General features: G+C 35.4%; 1 protein-coding gene across 5 annotated transcripts in view; it reads left to right on the top strand.

Moving 5' to 3' along the window:
* DOCK4 (dedicator of cytokinesis 4) overlaps positions 1-18,047 on the top strand; it is a 233,386-nt gene that overhangs the window by 140,666 nt on the left and 74,673 nt on the right. For all 5 annotated transcript variants that reach the window (XM_048300556.1, XM_048300554.1, XM_048300555.1 and 2 more), the window contains 10 exons: positions 5,348-5,472; positions 6,979-7,141; positions 7,664-7,770; positions 8,333-8,489; positions 14,048-14,145; positions 14,249-14,332; positions 14,439-14,539; positions 14,874-14,955; positions 15,803-15,973; positions 17,318-17,510. In XM_048300556.1, the coding sequence (XP_048156513.1) occupies positions 5,348-5,472; positions 6,979-7,141; positions 7,664-7,770; positions 8,333-8,489; positions 14,048-14,145; positions 14,249-14,332; positions 14,439-14,539; positions 14,874-14,955; positions 15,803-15,973; positions 17,318-17,510 (1,281 nt within the window). The remainder of the gene's footprint in view (positions 1-5,347; positions 5,473-6,978; positions 7,142-7,663; positions 7,771-8,332; positions 8,490-14,047; positions 14,146-14,248; positions 14,333-14,438; positions 14,540-14,873; positions 14,956-15,802; positions 15,974-17,317; positions 17,511-18,047) is intronic.

Raw genomic sequence — 18,047 nt, 5'->3', positions numbered from 1 at the left:
AGGGAATGGTAATGCTCCATCAGAACAGGGAAAAATGAGCTGCCCTTTCTTTTGAAACAAATGCTTTCAAGTGGTCTAGATCTTTCATACCACTCATTTTCATTATAGGTAGAGGTAGGTTTGTCACCTCAAAAGTTGAGCACAATTTTGATATTGTTTTCAGTTGATTTTTCCTGTTCCAAACTTCATGCTGAAAACAGCTATTGGATGTTTTCACTGAAACAAGCTTGGAGAAGGGGACTCTGTATTTCTCAACACAGAAATAGGCTGGAATGAGTGTGCTGCTTTTTTCATCATGTTCAAAGTCTCTTGTCTGATAGAGATTTAATTCTGTAGGTATTTTAGTTTTCAACCTGTAATTAAAATCTGATGTACTGTGCTATTTGAAATGTGCCCTTCCTATTTCTGTGTTAATTCCTCACATTTGGTAAAGTGTAACACTGCTGACTTTCTGGCAGGGGAAGACATGCAGACAATCAATGTGATTGGTAGAGCAAGCTTCGTTTATTAGCAATACAGAGGCACTTATATAGTATTGAATACAAGCTTATCAGTTCTTTAATTAATTTAAGCTTACAAAAGCGCATTCTTACTTCTACATAATTGGGTTAGATAAAAGACTACATTTGGCAAGCTTCTATTATTTATGTTTTGACTTGAGAGATCAAAAATCTTCCTCCCTTCTTATGGTCAGTATATCTTATCAGCACAGGACTGTACCTCCTTAAAACTCCCTTTTTGTTCTCAGGCCCGTTTCTCACGCAGGCGTTTTCTCATGGAGGCGTTTTCTTGTGCAGGCTTTTGCTTCCAGGCCTTTGCCTGCACAGCTCTTCTATTGATCTGGTTTTATCAATAATCCATGTCCCTGATCCTCTAACCATTCTCCAACATAACACTGTAAAAAGTCTCAGTACACATACGCCTATAATATTTATTTGAGTCCTGCAGATTAGCTGAAGACACCATTTATACTCACCAAAGTCTACCTCAGAACTCTGATATTCAACAGGACTTGGCCTTTCAGTGCTACTTATGGTTGTAATTGACTCTCTTAGTGAAAAAAAGTTGATTTAATCTGTCTGGTGTACTGGTGAAGGCAAAGATCCCACAGAAAAATGATGCTTATTCTTATAATCAAATGTATAATTATAGTTGTCATAAATAAAAAAGATCAGTTAAAGGAATATAGATAGATTCAGGAAGATGTTTGAATGCTTTATAGGGGGTTTGGAATTTTTTTTATGGGAACTGGCTCCACAAACGAATGCCCTAACTTAGTTTAAACAGATGATCTCAATTTTTGGAGTGAGAATTTCTTTTAAGGAACATTGAAAAATGGCATTTTTACAATGAGAAAGTAAAAGCGATTAGGATATCTCCAGACCAATATATAAACAGTGAAATAATTAAAAAATTTGGTATCCAAGTGTATTTTTCTAGGTTTTTATTCTATTTTTCTTTCCAGAGTGACATTTACCTGTCAAATCCATTTTCTTTTTTACCAGCAGCTGTTTTCTGATAAGGCTTCGTGCCTGATAAGGCTTTTGATATTTATAAACCTGTTGATTTTTTGATTTTATGAACTTATACTCGTAATATGTTTATTCAAATACTGTGCTGAAGATTTGTCAGGAACATGGTGTAAAGTTCTTAACATCTCAGGACTCATAGCTGAACTGTACAAGTTCAATATAGTTGATTTTCTTACACTTTGGTTGCAAATAATGATCGTGTTTTAAATCAATAGTGAAATATTTGTGTGCCTCCAGACAGGAGGCAAATTTACATTGAACCCTACATTTCTGTAGATATTATAAAATGCCCAATATGCCACATACTTTGAGGAAAGGAAGCTGCTGTTATATCCGCCTGGTACAGACTCTATGCTTGATACATAGCCCAGAGTTTACTTTTTTTTAGCCAATTTTCCAGTCTATTTCAATCATCTCCCTTCTGCTTTTCTATTCATTTCCATATAAAACATGGTTATTTCTCATGTAGCATAAGAGGCTTAGTCTCCTTTTAGATTTAATTTACCGTGCATGATAATGGAAAAAAAATGGCATTTTCTTTCAATAACATGACCAATGTGTCTTGAGTTTCTTCAAGACATTTAAAACAGAGCAGAGCTTCCTGAGTGGAGGTAGATCAGGGCAAGATTCACGTGAACTATCCTTTCATTACACTGATTGCAAACTCTGACAGGGCTCTGTTAGGACAGCAACAGGTCAGTATTTGAGAAAGTACGTCCTACACCTCTGTCTTTTTTCATTGTGATTTGATTTCTCCTGGCAGTTAAAAAGGTAAACCACAACAGGTTCGGATTTTTAAAATAAACCTTAAAATGCATTGAAACACAGTTTTTAAAAGCCTGCTTCACTTCTGTAGAGCCCCAATTACTACTTTTAAAGATGCTCTCCTATTTTTTTTGCGTAGACTTATAGACTGGTGTGAGTTGGAAGGGATGTTTAAGATTATTATCTCTGCCCACCCGCATGGGTAGGAACGTCTTTCACTAGGCCAGGTTGCTTAAAGCCACTTCCAACCGCACCTTGAACACTTCCAGTGATAGGGCATCCCATTCCACTGTAATTTTTATTTGCATTTAAATCCTGTACAGGATTTTTCAAAAGGAAAACTTCCAATTTTTACTGAGTTACACCGGGGGTAAGTCATTAAATTTTTCGTGGAAATGCTTATTTGGTTATGGTTATGTTTCTGTGAAGATCCCATGGAAAATTGAAATAAGTCTGTGCTGATAAATGAAAATAATGTAGCACAAATGCGTGTAGGATTCAAGTTAATTTTTAAAGAGAAATTGCTGCACCTACAAGTTATTTGCTCAAATCAGCTATGTAGCAAAGCTTCTTGTTTTGATTACTGTGTATTGTCATCTTTTCTTAATGTAAAACAGTTGAAAGGGGGCAACAGGCAGCACTAACTAGAACCAAGGCTAGTATATACATATGCTGAGCAAGGACCCAACATGCTACAAGATCTTTGGTAACCATACCATACTAACTTTTAAAATTTTTATAATGAAATAATACTGCCGTGTAGAAATAATAATCATCTACTAGTTTTAAGGGTAGTCTTAATGAGTTTTTAAGTTTTAATTTTGTTACTTGAATAAACAGTAAGAGCAGCTTTACAGATTCAGATCAAGGGTTCATCTAGCTGAGTGTTGTAAGGAGAACCTAAGGAAAAGTAAAAGCTGAGTATGCATATATGCATGTATGGTAATTACCCCCTGACGCTCTCCCAGCCTCCAGCTATTTTCAACTCAAGGGATTTCCTGAGTCCTTATGATTGCCTGTTTCATACCCTGTAGCTGATCTTTTTTCCACAATTTCTCCATCCTTCACTTTCATCCTTATACATTACTTACATTCATAACATCCTTTGGAAAGGTTTGGGTTTTGTTTTGAGATTGCTTTTGTGTTTGGGCTTTTTTCTTACAAGTCTTGCTGTCCATCACTTGAATAACCATCACCTTTTGCTTATTTTAAACATGTTTCCCACCAGGAACCAGAGATTGATCTGGTGGTTGCACACACTTTCTAATAATTCAGCTCTTTTGTCCTTGACTTCACACACTCTTAAGTGAATACCATCTGGTATTTGTTCTGTTGATTCTGTCTAGCTGTATTCTAGCCTCTGCCCATGATTGTTTCAGCAGGTAACTGATAATAAGGTAATACAATAGCAGAATTCCCCCCTTGTTTATGGGCATGGGTCTTGAGGGATTAATGATATAGCAGTTTCTTCTTTTACTTTTTTTATTGTTTAGATTGTGCTTTGGAGGAATAATTTAATTATTTTGCACCCAGTGATGTAATAATATTATAAAAATATTCCATGACTATAGCAAGATCATTGTTTCTCTTACTTAGAAATCACTGGAGAGTTGCCTGCAGTAAAATGCAAGGAATGTGAAACATGAGAGTACTGTGGAAAGTTCAAGCAAGTCCAATTCTGCTTGCAAATTAAAATGAAGCTAGAAATTGAAGATGCACTAATTATTTATGTTACATATCTTATAATTAATTTTACCCACAATACAGATACACATCCCATGGTTGCCTTCTAAGTGGCACACCTATAAATATACTAAACTATCACACTTTATTTCAGCAGTGCTGAGTGAAAATCTGCCTTATTGAAAGATGATATTCCCTTTTCACTAAACTTGCATTTCTCTAGATGAAAGCACATATTCTCAATTTCTGTTTCAACAAAGTCCAGAAATAAAAATTTTAGAAAATGCTCCTAATTAGGATGCTGTTCATCCTTCATTGTTCTGCCTTTCACAAGGAAAGTCCAATTGGTTCAAGTAGTTCTGGTAATGTTTGTCAAGAGCTAGATTAGTTTAGACTCTTTATAAATAGATTTAGCATCTTCAAACAGAACAGGAGCTTCTCTATTATGGTACTCCAGTCACTACCAGTACTGCTTTTCCCCCATTCCATCCCTCTTGCAACCACTCTTTCCTCTTTTTGTGAAATACAGACTTTGCAGTTTGTGTCAACTGAAACTAAAATAAAATTGATCTTGTCCCTATGATCTACTTATGTTCTGACAGACTACTTAGCGTGATACTGCATGAACGTGCAAAGAATTTCAATTTCAATATGCTAGCAGTACTTGTGCATACAATGTGGTACTTAGGTAGTGTCTGTATTGGATGTGCAGTTTGAATGTCCTGATGAAGAGTCTAATTTCTCAGAAGCCTGTCCAACAAGCGAAAAATAAGCTAACTAAGCTAACTTTTTCCTCATAAGTTTTGGAACACGCTATTTATTGATGAAAAATATATTGAGATTCTTTAGATTAAGAATTTGAATGCTCACAATCTGGGAAGACTGCCCTTCTAATGGAAAGAACACCAACCTCTTGGTTTTTACTTTTGCAAAATAATACACTTCCTTTTGAGATTAAGTAGAAAAAAGTTGTAACCAGTTAAATAGAGAACTGTAATGATTACAAGTGAAAGTGCATTAATATTGCCTTAGATTAGAAGAGGAATTAAATGAGATGGAGCTAGACACTAGCTTCAGTATAGCTAGAGGGGCCAATGTAAAGACCAAACAGATCTAACAGATGAGTAAAAGCCCCTAGAATTGGTTTAGTATGGCAGATAATCTTTGGGTTTTGAGAGGGTTGAAGATTTTTTGGTTTTCTTGGTTTACAAAAACAATTATTGTTTAAAATCAAAAAATACTGATAAATTGTGGGTGTGACACTATCTGTTGTAAGATAAGATGAAAATCTACTTAAATACTAAAAGCAAAAGTAAACAAATTGGACTGACTTTTGGACACATTGTTTCATTTGGTTTTTTTGATAGGTGAAATGAGGAATGATTTATATATCACTGTAGAAAGAGGAGAATTTGAGAAAGGAGGGAAAAGTGTGGCCAGAAATGTGGAAGTGACAATGCATGTGGTGGACAGCAGCGGTCAAATTCTAAAGGTATCTTTGTTTTATGTTTTTCCTTGCTGTAGTTACTTTTGATACACTTTTTCATATGTAAGTCTTCTTTTGTGGCACTGATTGAAGAGTACAAAAATTCTTTGGAAAGGACATATTTATCTTTTGCTGTCTTTAGGTATTCAAAGTGTTAGCTTAAAACCTTTGTAAATTGTCTATATAAAACCTTTATAAATTGTCTATATAAAACCTTTATATATGTTCTGTGATGGGATAAACACCTAAAACTGCCAACCAAAAAACGAATGGTTCCATTAAGGTGCTGGAAAATGTTGAAGCAATATCAAGTTTTGGAGAATTTTTTATTTCCTAAGAATTCTTCTTAGAAGTATGCAATTTTTTTATGTTACACAGAGTAACGTGTTTTGATAACTTTGAATTTATGTTTTTTTACATTTATTAAACATTTTATAACATTTATTAAAATCAGAGATCCTTGCTGCAAAAGTCACCACCGTGTATCAGTAAAAAGAATAAATGAATGTTCCTTCTCATCTTCAGATTTTGTTGTATGCTGCTGGTGACAGCTTACAAACAGGCAGTGATTTAAATTTTAATTATTAAAAGAAGATGACTGTTTCTCAAAAGTTTTCTGTACCAAAAAAATTTCTGTTCACATTCAAACTTTTCCTCACATATTTATATATCGTCTTTAAAATTAATTTTTTTTAATTTGAAAATAGTATTTTCATCTATTCTGCATGATTGCATGGGCTGTGGAGTGACACAATGAAGAAAGGCTACACAAATAGCCTGTTTCAAATTCCATGTTTGTGTATCTGAAGTGAGGTTGTGCATAGAGGTGCACGGCATGCAATATAGGTACATTTTTATATATACACACAAAAGTGTGTATATATATATTAAACAAGAAAAGATATTGAGAATGTAATTGCACAGCAGAAAAGCTACACCTTACCTTTTCCACAGAGAATTAATAGATAGCCTTTAGTCAGAACTTCGACAAATCCATTTGTCTGCCGTGATATGGAGAGTCCATCATGGGTGTTTTAAAGGCAGCCATGTTTCTTCCTGATCATAGGATCCACATTTATTTTTTAGTGCTGGGATGTATCACTGATAGTGGCAGGGTTACAGGCTTATTTCGGATGACTGAAGATCTTGAGCCTGGGCTGTTCTGGTCTGCGTTCCATTCTTCGTTGCTGGGGCATAACATTGGCTAGACCATGCTGTGTCATGGGGAATCCACAATGTGTGTGTTGTTTAAGCATCCCTGATCACCCAGCACACCCTGTTTAACACTTCGATTCTAAATTTTGTGATTGATTTTTGCCATTTCTTATCTTCTAATTGCAAATATTAAAAAAGTGCTACTGTTTTTGAGGGTTATAAGATATTGAACATCGTACTACATTTGGCATTTATGATATGAATGTAGACATTAAATAGTTGTCCTTGGAAGAGCAGTCCTTGATGACATTTCACCAGTGAACTAATCTATCCTTAATCATATTTTTTCTTCATTAGGATTTCATCTCATTTGGCTCTGGAGAGCCACCAGCTAGCGAGTACCATTCTTTTGTGCTTTATCATAACAATGGCCCCAGATGGGCTGAGCTGCTGAAACTTCCCATTCCTGTGGATAAGTTCAGAGGAGCTCACATCCGCTGTGAATTCCGGCACTGTTCCAGTAAGTGGTGCTCATGACTTCTGCTAGTCTTCCCTGTCACAGCTGTAGTCAGCAGAAGAGTTTCCATAACACCTCGGGAAAAAGACAGCTGCATGAACTTTCTCTGTAATGCTTTTTTTACTTACGAAATTCTAAACTTTTTAAAACATTCTGAAACATTTTAGAGATGATTTTGAGGTAAAAATTGATGGCTGGTTCCACATTCTGCATTCCAAGTTATGAGAAACAGGTTTCACAGAGGGGGATAAACTTCTGTATGTTGCTAAGATTGCATATTTGGTGGCTTACATTATTTGTTGTTAATATATACTAAGTTATTTCAGAATACTCCCTTCTGATTTAAAGTGAGATAAAAAAGAACATTACAGGAGACAATGTACAAACTGGAACAGCAATTCAAGATAATCTTCATCTGACTAGCTGCAGCTCCAGTATACTTCCTTATGTTGCATTATATATGTTTATTTTGTCTAAAATGTATACTATTATCTTTGAGTGCTGCTATTTATATATGCATTTCAGCAAAAGAAAAGGGGGAGAAGAAGTTGTTTGGCTTTTCTTTCGTGCCCCTGATGCAGGAAAATGGGAGGACTCTGCCAGATGGAACCCATGAACTAATTGTACACAAGGTAATTTGAATTAGCAGTCATTAGCTGTAATGATTCCTCTGGAACATACTTTAAATGCCCAGAGGCATTGAGAAAGTCTGTATTGATTATCAAATGAGTGATAACCTTGTCACCATTAACATATCCATTGCTGATTGTTTAATATTCACCTTCCTGATATAAACTGCAATTGAATCGAGGTATGTGTTTCAGTGCACTGGTTTTCCTAAGTCTTACTATTATATCACATTGTGTTATAATGAATTTCAAAAGGGAAGTTATTTTAACTTTGTGGAATTCTCTTTCCACATATAAGGGTTGTCTCTTTGTTCAGAGGATTTTATATGCTCCCTGATAAAGTTTAGATTTCAACATGAAAATTTGTAGCTATTCATTTAATGTAACCTGTGCAAATGTGTTAGATTTCAATGCCAATATATGATGCTATGTTCAAAAACCAAAGTTGCAACAGGCATAGTGGAAATTCTTCAGTTTCTGGCGGAGAAACAATGATTCATATAATTTAGAGATTTGGTCAATTGTTTTGTGCAGTACAGTCATTTTAACTGGTTTGTTTTCACAGTGTGAAGAAAATGCAAACCTTCAGGATTCTGGTCGCTACCTCAAACTCCCCTTTTCAAAGGGAATATCCCTAGGAAACAACAGCCAGGCAGTAAAAACCACTAAAGAGTCCTTCTGGATTACATCCTTTCTCTGCTCCACTAAACTCACACAAAATGGTAGGATATGTTGATTATTTAAAACATGAGTTGAAATGAGTGTGATAGCTAGTCTTTTCCATGCCAAGCAAGCATGGGTGTACTCAGAAATAGCTTATGTTCTATCTCTTTTATAAACTGGTTTTCTTCATAATTTTTTTATATCCAGATGGAAACAGATGCATCATGATAAACCACTGTTTTTAAGTAGTTCAAGAATGCTTTTTAGATGACCATTATATTGGAATCAAATGCAGCACTTCTGGAATCAGCTATCAAAACCCAGCTGCTTTACAAAACCTCTTAATCTGTTTGTTGTACAGTTTTTATTAACTACTTACTGTCAGCTTTAGGCTGTTAGCAGTTAGTTTCTAATTAGGCATATATTGCTTTTTGTTTCTCTTCAACAAACATTTACTACTACTTAAAGCAATCTTTTACACTGGCTATAAGGAGCAGCAGGTATAAATACATGTGTTCACACTCTCTAGCAGTGCTCTGTGTAAAATTCTTAACCAGTGTTCTGTATAAAGTTCTTACGGTTCTTATTTACCTGCCATAATAATTACAGTTTGTAACTAAAACAAAAAACTGTGGAACAGTTTTCAAAAAATTTCTTAATTATTGTGCTTTTGCTTGGTAATGTGTTTCTTACCATTCTTTGATAGAACCACAATTTTGTATTATTGCTTTGCTCTCTCATGTGTGTGAATATCTCTGACTGTACCCATCTTCTGTGTATGATGATAAAATTGCTAACTGCTTGCAGATTGGTTATAGAACATAAACTAGAGCAGCTTTTTAAATTGAAATAATCCTCTTATGTTTCACCCTTTAATAGCAAGTGTCCAAGATAGAACTGTGTGCAAACAGTAAGTGGTTTGTTTCCCTGTGCACACCCTTTTTGTATTGTTGTAGCAATTACCTTCGTAATGAAAGTTGCCCAATGAAAGATTTTCCCAAAGGTAGCTAATAGGGAATCGGAGACTAAATTTGCTTCAGTTAAAGGCCTTGATTTAGGAAATTACATGAATCTACTAGTACTTACACATGCATAAAAGTGCTGCCTGGAACCTAAGTGTCTCACTGATAAATAGTTGCCCTGTTGTCTGGAGTTCTAATACTAATTTTTGTTTACAGTACAGGATTTATTTTGTAATTAATGTAAATAGATGTATGACGTAGGGCATAAAATTTCCTCCTTTTTTTTTTAACCATATTCTGAGTAAGAGGGTGTAGAATATCTGAATAATATTGATCCCCTTTTCAGCTCTGAAAGAGTTAACAATTATTTCAGCAGTACTTCAGAGGGTGGAAATATTTTCAATAGACAGGCTCATATTTTCTCCAAGGATCTTCTTTGGGAAGTTCATCTTGGTGAGTTTCCAAATCCCCATTCTTTTAAACAAAAATTTGCCAAAATCTATTGCATGCTCAGAAAATGAACATAGAGCAAAAGCATGTGGATATTTGGTCATGTGAGCATTACTTCAGTTATCCCTGAGAGAATGTAGCTTATGTATTAAAAAATACAGGATTAAAAAGATCTGTGTATTTAATTTTTTTTAGTAAATATTTGTATTGGTATTTTTGAAAATTGCTGGTTTTTTTTGAATTTGTTTTTAAGTTTGGAGATTTTTCTGAATGCCTCAGAGATTCACCTGTTGTTTACAAACAACAATGTCCAGTCTAAAAACGAATTGAAAATTATTCTGTTGTCTGGCTATGGGGTGGGGAAGGACCCCAAACCCAGACTTGTAAAGGGTGGAACTGAATTAGGCTGCAGCTTTACTCGCTTGCTGGGAAATTTTACTCAGCTGTCATTCTCTCATTGATTGTTCCCACATGCCATCAGCTCTCATGCATATTAAAATTATGGGGACTGGGGGATGGCGGCTGACTCCTAGTTGTTGGGATCCACAACTTCCTTACCCTGGGTACTTTGGAGGGGTTATTAGGATTATTTCCAGACAGTTTTTAGAGACCTTCTAACCAGGGGAGTCTGCGCGTTCATCATGGCTAAGAACGCGTCCTTTTTTAATCTTTCTACTGGTTAATTTTTCCTTTACTTTTCCTTTGATCCTGGATAGTTAATCAGTTAATATTAGCAAAAAGTATACTAGCATTTATCTATTATATTCTTAGATGGGTAGTTATTTTTCATTACTCTACAACACCCCAAAAGAGCGAGAGAGAACATAGTATTTTTCTACTGAGTAGTTATCAAAACGGTCTTAGTTTTGACATATAGGAGGCATCTCTGGCTGCAAGAGAGTCAGGATCCTTCCAGTAAGTCTGAATAGTTTAGCTATTGGCATCCACTCATTTCTCAGCACTGATTGATGCATCCCTGGTCAGCAGCAGAGCAACACGCCATATAGCATGGCAGAGGTGTAGTCCTTCTAGCTGCATTTAAAAAAAAAATCAAACCAATGAATCAAGAAAACAAAAGTAGCCCTGGGCAGCTTTCTGAGGAACTCCAGTTTGGAGGAAGTGTTGGTGACCACAGAAGCAGCCTGATGGAAGAGACATGCTGACCGCCAGTTATGGAATTCAGTTTTTTCCTCCTGAAGTGTAGTAGTGTCACAACAAACCAATTTCTGATGTCTCAGGACTTATATAAGAGAGATGGAAAATCATCCCAAACCACTTCCTTAAACGTGATCCTAAACCTTTCGTTAAAGCTAGGTCTTTGGATTTAAATTACGTACTTTGAGAAGGGGTGTATTTTATTTGGTAGGGATAATAGGTCAGGTGTAGTCTATTTTAGATATACAGGCCTTAATTATTTTTAAGATGATGCCTTGGAAATATTTTTATTCTTCAGCAAAATTAATCATCAGCAGTGACTTTTTCTGCTTTCCAAAACTATGACTTCCTACTGGGCCTATTTCTGGGGACAATTTTATATTCTCATGTCTCTTACTACATGACACACTGCTTTCCGTTCCCCTTGTGATTCACATGTCAGATTTTCTATTCATGTCATTTATGCTTGGGCTATTCACTAATGTTATCTTAGAATGTCTTTCCTCCTTAGCACTTCCCTTGAAATAAGTCCTTTGAAGTGAGTGTCTTACATTTGCTTTCTTTTTCTCTTTAAATCCCCCAACAAATCCCTAATATTGAGTGTCAACTATTTTCCACCAAGTTCCTCCAGCAAACCTGTAAAGAAGTGTTTTTCGTGCTCTGAGCTGACAGCTTCAGCTAGTCTCGCTACTCGTCAGCTTGAGCTGAGGCTTAAAGTGTAGAAGTACATTTAATTATCCAAAAGACAAATGTAGTTCATTGGATTTGTAAATCTTGTTTCTTGAAAATTCCTGACAGAAAGAATAATAAGACCTATCATTTGTCCTTGATCTTTGGAATGTGTCTTTGATGCATGTGTGGGACTCTCTGTCACTCAGTATAACTCAAGGATCTCTTTTTTCCATGCCAGCACAGCTTGAAGCAAAACAAAAATATAATGCATAAATGCATCAAAACAATTTATGCCCATCAAAAGCAATCAAGGCAGCAAAATATTGTGGAGTCTTATGTTGGTTGTTTGCCATTAACGCCTGTGGCAAAATTTGAATATAGGTGGAGACTTATTTAATGTTAATAAAGTAAAAAATATTACTTCATTTTTTGTGGGATAGAGGAACTTCCCTAGACCACACCAGGAAAGAGATGACACAAAGATGGGTGCTGTTCAAGTATTACTTGAGTGTGAAAACAGTCTGTGGTAGAAAGCAGCCAGAGATGCTGAACTGAGAGGAAAACTTGCTATTAACTTCTTAGTTTAATAACTGCTGAGAACACTTCAGAAGCACTGACTCCTTCTAACACAATGCTGGGCAATGATCAACTAGACTGTAGTGCAGCTTAAACTGATGGAAGGGTTGGATGGTGATTAAGGTTTTCTGCTTCAAACCACTAGGCACTGAGAATTTCTGAAAAGCTGGTCAGTGAAGCGTAAAAGTAGTAAACTTGAATATAAAAAGGCTTTGGGATTTATTTAATTCAACAGTTCAAAAATATGTGTCTCTTTTACTAAATACAACTTGAAAGGAGCACTGCAGATGTGTCCAAGTTCAGCAAGGAAAAACTGCTGAAAAGCCAAGCCAAGTTTGCAAAACTATTTTAGGGTATTGAATGGTATGGAACAAGAAATTCTCAATCTTATAGCAAGGTGGGTTTTTTAGTATGTCTGTGAAGCAGTAACATATGTCCAAAGACTACTAAATGTAGAACTTACCTTTAAGACAGGTGGAAGGGCAGATATGTTAATTGGGCCATCCTTCCCTGATGAATTTTATGCAAGTATTTACAGGAAATCATGGATGAAAAATCAACATGTAACTAATTCGGAAATTCTGTAAGATAAGTTTATCAAAGACAAATCATGCCAGAATAAACTACTTTATCTTTCTTTTCAAAATGTTTTTTATTTGTTATCAAGAGGAAATGCAGCAGTTCAATAATACACCGCATGGGAAAACATGTAGATTAGAAATAAGAATTTTCAAATGGGCAAATAAAAGCTAAAATGGAGTAGAAGGAGTAGAAGGACTTTCCTGAGTAGAAAGAAAATACTACTAGATCTGAAGAAATCTCTGGGATTTCTCTCTGCTTTAAGGGATGGGAAGGGTTTAGAGATGAGAGTAACTTTACTAAAATCTGAGATAATTTTCTGCTATTATGTTGTTGGAAGGTCTCATCACTTGAGAGGGACAAAATCAAAATATGACACAGAAAAGCATTGTAACTTTGATTTAAATAATTAATAAGAAAGAATAGAAATTAGATTGAATCTAATGGTAGAAAAGGCAGGATACACTAATGGAGACTCCTGAGGATTCTGCTGTACCCAGGGAGCTGAATAGTATTAAACAGGAGAAGCATCGTATTGGTGACATAAATATGTCTATCTAAAAGACCCTCAAATTCTAGAACATATATGTCAGGTGTTTACAACAGACATATGAACTTGCTAATGATGTAGGAAACAATGATGTAATCTTATCTGTAATGTAGTTATCATTTTGGTTAAGAAGGCTGAAGGAGAATGAATTAAAACCAGAGAGAGTTTGGACACACTCAGACATCTTTCAGCTCAGAATAGTTCGTTTTCCAGAAGATATTGTTTTGCTTATTAATAAAGCAGGATCTTAGAGGCATCGTGTTTATTCTCTAAAAAGACATAGGAACATGAGTATTTCAAATATATTCAAGCTATTAATTAGGAGATTGTTTCTAGCTTTCAGAGAGTAACTCTGGAAGGCATCCTTCAATGGGATGAGTGAGGGCAAAATAGTTGCTTTTCTTAAGATAGTGTCTGAATGAAATTTCCTGATAGAATTGCCCCAGGAGACTGACTTTTGTGACCCAGTACCACATTCTAATGTTTGTATTAGTGGAGCAATTACAGAATGGAATGAAAATATGTTGTTGGGAAGATCATATTATAGCAAATCTGGAGGTGTTTTCCTTTGTTTTGATGATGCCAAATTTTGCTGAGTGGACTGTAATAATAAAATTTAAAATCTGAAATGCTGCTTTGCCTCCAACTTCAATCTTGCATTTTGTTTTTGCAGGAGATATGCTTGACCTTCTGAAGTGGAGAACCCACCCAGACAAAATTGCAGGGTGCCTCTCAAAATTAAAAGAAATAGATGGTTCAGAAATAGTGAAGGTATATACCTTTTTATACTTGTAGATAATATGAGGGAAATAATGTATTTCCATGTCACAGAAATATCTTTTTAATAACACTGTCTCATATTCTCTCCCATCAGTTTCTTCAAGATACACTAGACACTTTATTTGGGATTTTAGATGAAAATTCTCAAAAATATGGATCAAAAGTATTTGATTGCTTGGTAAGTTTCATTTTGTGATGATGCTTAACACTAGTTAAAAACTAAGTAAAATTTTTAAAAAATGTTGTGTTGTTTTTTGTTTGTTTGTTTTTTCTCTCACATTTAGGTTCACATAATAAATTTGCTGCAGGACAGCAAGTTTCACCACTTTAAGCCAGTAATGGACACTTACATTGAAAGTCATTTTGCAGGAGCACTTGTGTACAGGTGAAGTCTGTACTTTTTCTCTCTGATTTAATATTGACAGTTACTACTAAACAAAGAGAATCAATCATTAAGGAAAGGGTGTTTCCCTGTTAAAATCATTCTACTGCATCTTTAATGCTGGTATTATTGCCCATTGATCAGTGATCTGCTAGGTGCCCTTCAGCAGACTGAAAACTAAGTGTAATATTGGGCCTGAGGTCATCAGTGAAATCCAGTGATATATTTTTTATTTTGCCAGTGTTTCTCATATGACAGCTATTGGTTTGCATTTTATGTGCAAAGTTAACCCTTCTCCCACTTCTGTGTTGTAATACTTTCTGATGTGCTATTTTAGAGATCTTATAAAAGTACTGAAGTGGCATATTGATCGAGTCACTGAGGTGGAGCTTCATGATCACATACAGGAAGTACTAAAGGTAATAAAAATTGTTGAAGACAAGTATATATTTGAATGACGTATTCATACATACAGTACCCACAGGTTTAACTTAGGGAATGAGGCAGAATATATATAAATGATGGAACAGAAGTACTAATTCTAGGGAGCTGCAGACTTTCAGTACAATCAGTTTATTCATTATTCTCTTTTGTCAGTAAGTTGACCATTGAGGCTCACTACTGTTAGTCTCTGGAGCTCTGTGTTCCTTACTGAATGTGGCAAAGGAATCAAATATAGATTACAATGGTGATATTAACATCCATTGCATGAATCTAAATGGCAGACATGCATACTGACCTAATGGTTCAGTCCCCATACTAGGGAATTCTACTGATTTTGGTGGTTGTGGTTGTTCTTGTTGCCCAGTTTGTATCATCAGAAGAGCACAGTGTGCCATCAGGCTGAGTTATACAACACAATAATCCCATTTGGGACAGGTGCTACAGTTTGGAAATAAAATATCAGTGTGGTTCCCTATTATTTTCTATGTTTTCTATTCCCTGTTATTTTCTATGCTGCTGTGAACTTTGGTGTCTTGCTAATGAGAGAGGGCTGTATATTGAATTTGCATTCCAACAGTTTTGCAACTTAAGCGCTTTTTTTTGAGGGGGGAGGAGAGAGTGATGTGAAGTTCTTGCTTGTTTGGTTTTGGTTTTTTTATTAAAATGTTGTTAGTGTTTCAGCAGAAAGATTTGCCAAAATTAAGTAATGGGGTCCTGTTTCAGAGTCTTTTCTTTATTTGAATGATGTAATCATTGCATGTGTTCTGTTTGGAGATGAGCACATTCATTTTTGTGAGTTATCTCTCATTTTGGCATTTATAGGCACAGGAGTATATCTTTAAATACATAGTTCAATCTCGAAGATTATTCTCTATTGCTACTGGTGGACAAAATGAGGAGGAATTTCGCTGCTGTATTCAAGAGCTCCTTATGTCAGTACGCTTCTTCCTGTCTCAAGAGAGCAAAGGAACTAGTGCTTTATCCCAGCTACAAGTAAGTTTTCTTGCTTGTTGGCATTTTCCACATCCACTATAAAAAATGTATGCCTGTTCAGAAAGAAAATGTATTTTTGCTAGTACGAAGTGGCATTTTCAACTCTCTATCCTACAGTGTGAAATTTTCATACCAGCACTTTCTAAATATGCTTGGAATAGATAATGCTAAATCTGATATTTTATTTTGAATTTTAATAATTATATTGATGGATACAAATAAAGCAATTTTTCTGTTTTGGACTTTTTACTGCTTAGTTTAGCCACACTGACACTGAAGAATTTGAGCCATACAAAAGACTACTATCAGATTTTTCATGGTTTACAGAAAATTTTTGGGTCTTGATGAACCATATGGTTTAATACTCAGATGATATCTTATTTCATTTGAGACTACAAAAATGGGCTAGTGCTAAAGTGTAGAGGCAAAACACACAGGAGACAGCTCTCTACATTAAGTGCTCATGAATATACTGTCCTCTTCCCCTGTTTCTGTAACCAAAGGTGGTTAAGATCCTGTTAAGAATTAATATTTTCCAAATCGCTTTAGAAAACTGTTCTGCCAAGAAAATAGCAAATCAGAGAGAACAGAGTAGAGAGGTAGTTATTCCATTTCATATCATGTAAGCAGCTGGAGTCAAAAGACAACAAAATGATACAAACAACCACATTTAGAATTCTTTTTCAGTATTTTTAACTAAGCCTGTTCTGCCACCAGTGTGAGTGTGCAAGTAGCTTTTCACAATCAGCAGGATTTAGAGAAAAAGAAGGGAATGACAGTTTCAGCTTCTTTTCTCTGGCATTGTCCTCCTTACTTTTACAGTGTTTTGTTTTCATATTCATCAATGACTTTTTAACCCTATTTAAAGATTGCTGAAGGGAACCAAGACTACCAGTGCTGCCTCACTCCAAAATAAAAATGTTCATTATTTGAAAAATGGAAGATATAGAGACTGTTACATTACTTACCTTAAAACAAAGCAAACCAAAACAACTCCACACAAATATTTTTGGTATCATATCAGCTAGATTCTGCCATCCTTTTAAAAATTTTCTCTTGCAGAGACATAATTGTATTTAAAGAATAAATATTTTTATTCTAAGTTGAACTTCCACTTTGTCCTGGGAGAAATTAATCATTAGATATTACTTAAAGGAAATAGTCACAAGTGTGAGTCCATTAATGAATGTGAGGCTATTCCTTCTGAAAATAAGACTCTTTTTAAAGCTGCTACTTACCCTTGAAACCAGGCATTTTTCTACAGTTACTTGAATTTCTGTAGTTATTTAAATTCTATAATTGTCAAAACTGTTCTAACTGTCCATTTTTGCCCTGTTCCTCTAGGCTGTGTTTCTCAGCTCATTCCCATCGGTGTACTCGGAACTTTTGAAGCTCTTTGATGTGAGAGAAGTGGCAAATTTGGTTCACGATGCTTTGGGCAGCTTGCCAACAGTCATGCATGGTGATGAGTCCCTTCAAGCTGTTAAACTGCAGAGTATTGGGAAAACTGTAGAGAGTCACCTGTACACTAACCCAGGTAAGGTTACTCTGGGCTGCCTGCAGATAAGGAGCTCGAATTGTGTGCTATGTACATGGGCCAGCAGGTGATGAAAGGAATAGTGTTCCTAAGGAACAATTCTTGAAACACTGCTCTGTATAAGCTGCTCATTTACAAGAATACAGTTTTTTTTAATTTAGTGGTTTGTTTTTCAGAGGCAAAGACTCTTAAAATATAGGGGTTTTTTGATCTACTGGCAATATGTGGGTTAAGGAAGTTTGCCTTATACTTTTTAAGTAATTACAAGGAAAGAACTGCTAAAACTATTTTTCTCCTTTTTTCTTCTTCTTTGGGGGCAGTTCAGCAAACAGACTCACTTATCTGTTAACTCTTGTTTTTGTAACTCTTGCTAGTTCAGCACTTTGGATCCTCCATTTCTTAATGTAGCATAAAAATGCTACACAAATGTGAGTGATGCCTGGTGCATAAAGTATATAACAGCATAGTTATTTGCTGTGCTGGAGAAAATACTGCTCAACGGTGGTGAGCCCAGCATTCTTGGTTTCTATTCTAAGT

The sequence above is a fragment of the Corvus hawaiiensis genome, chromosome 4, assembly GCF_020740725.1.
Source record: "Corvus hawaiiensis isolate bCorHaw1 chromosome 4, bCorHaw1.pri.cur, whole genome shotgun sequence".
Lineage (NCBI taxonomy): Eukaryota > Metazoa > Chordata > Aves > Passeriformes > Corvidae > Corvus > Corvus hawaiiensis.
The sequence above is the reverse complement of the archived record's forward strand: the minus strand, read 5'-3'. Positions and strand labels throughout refer to the sequence as shown.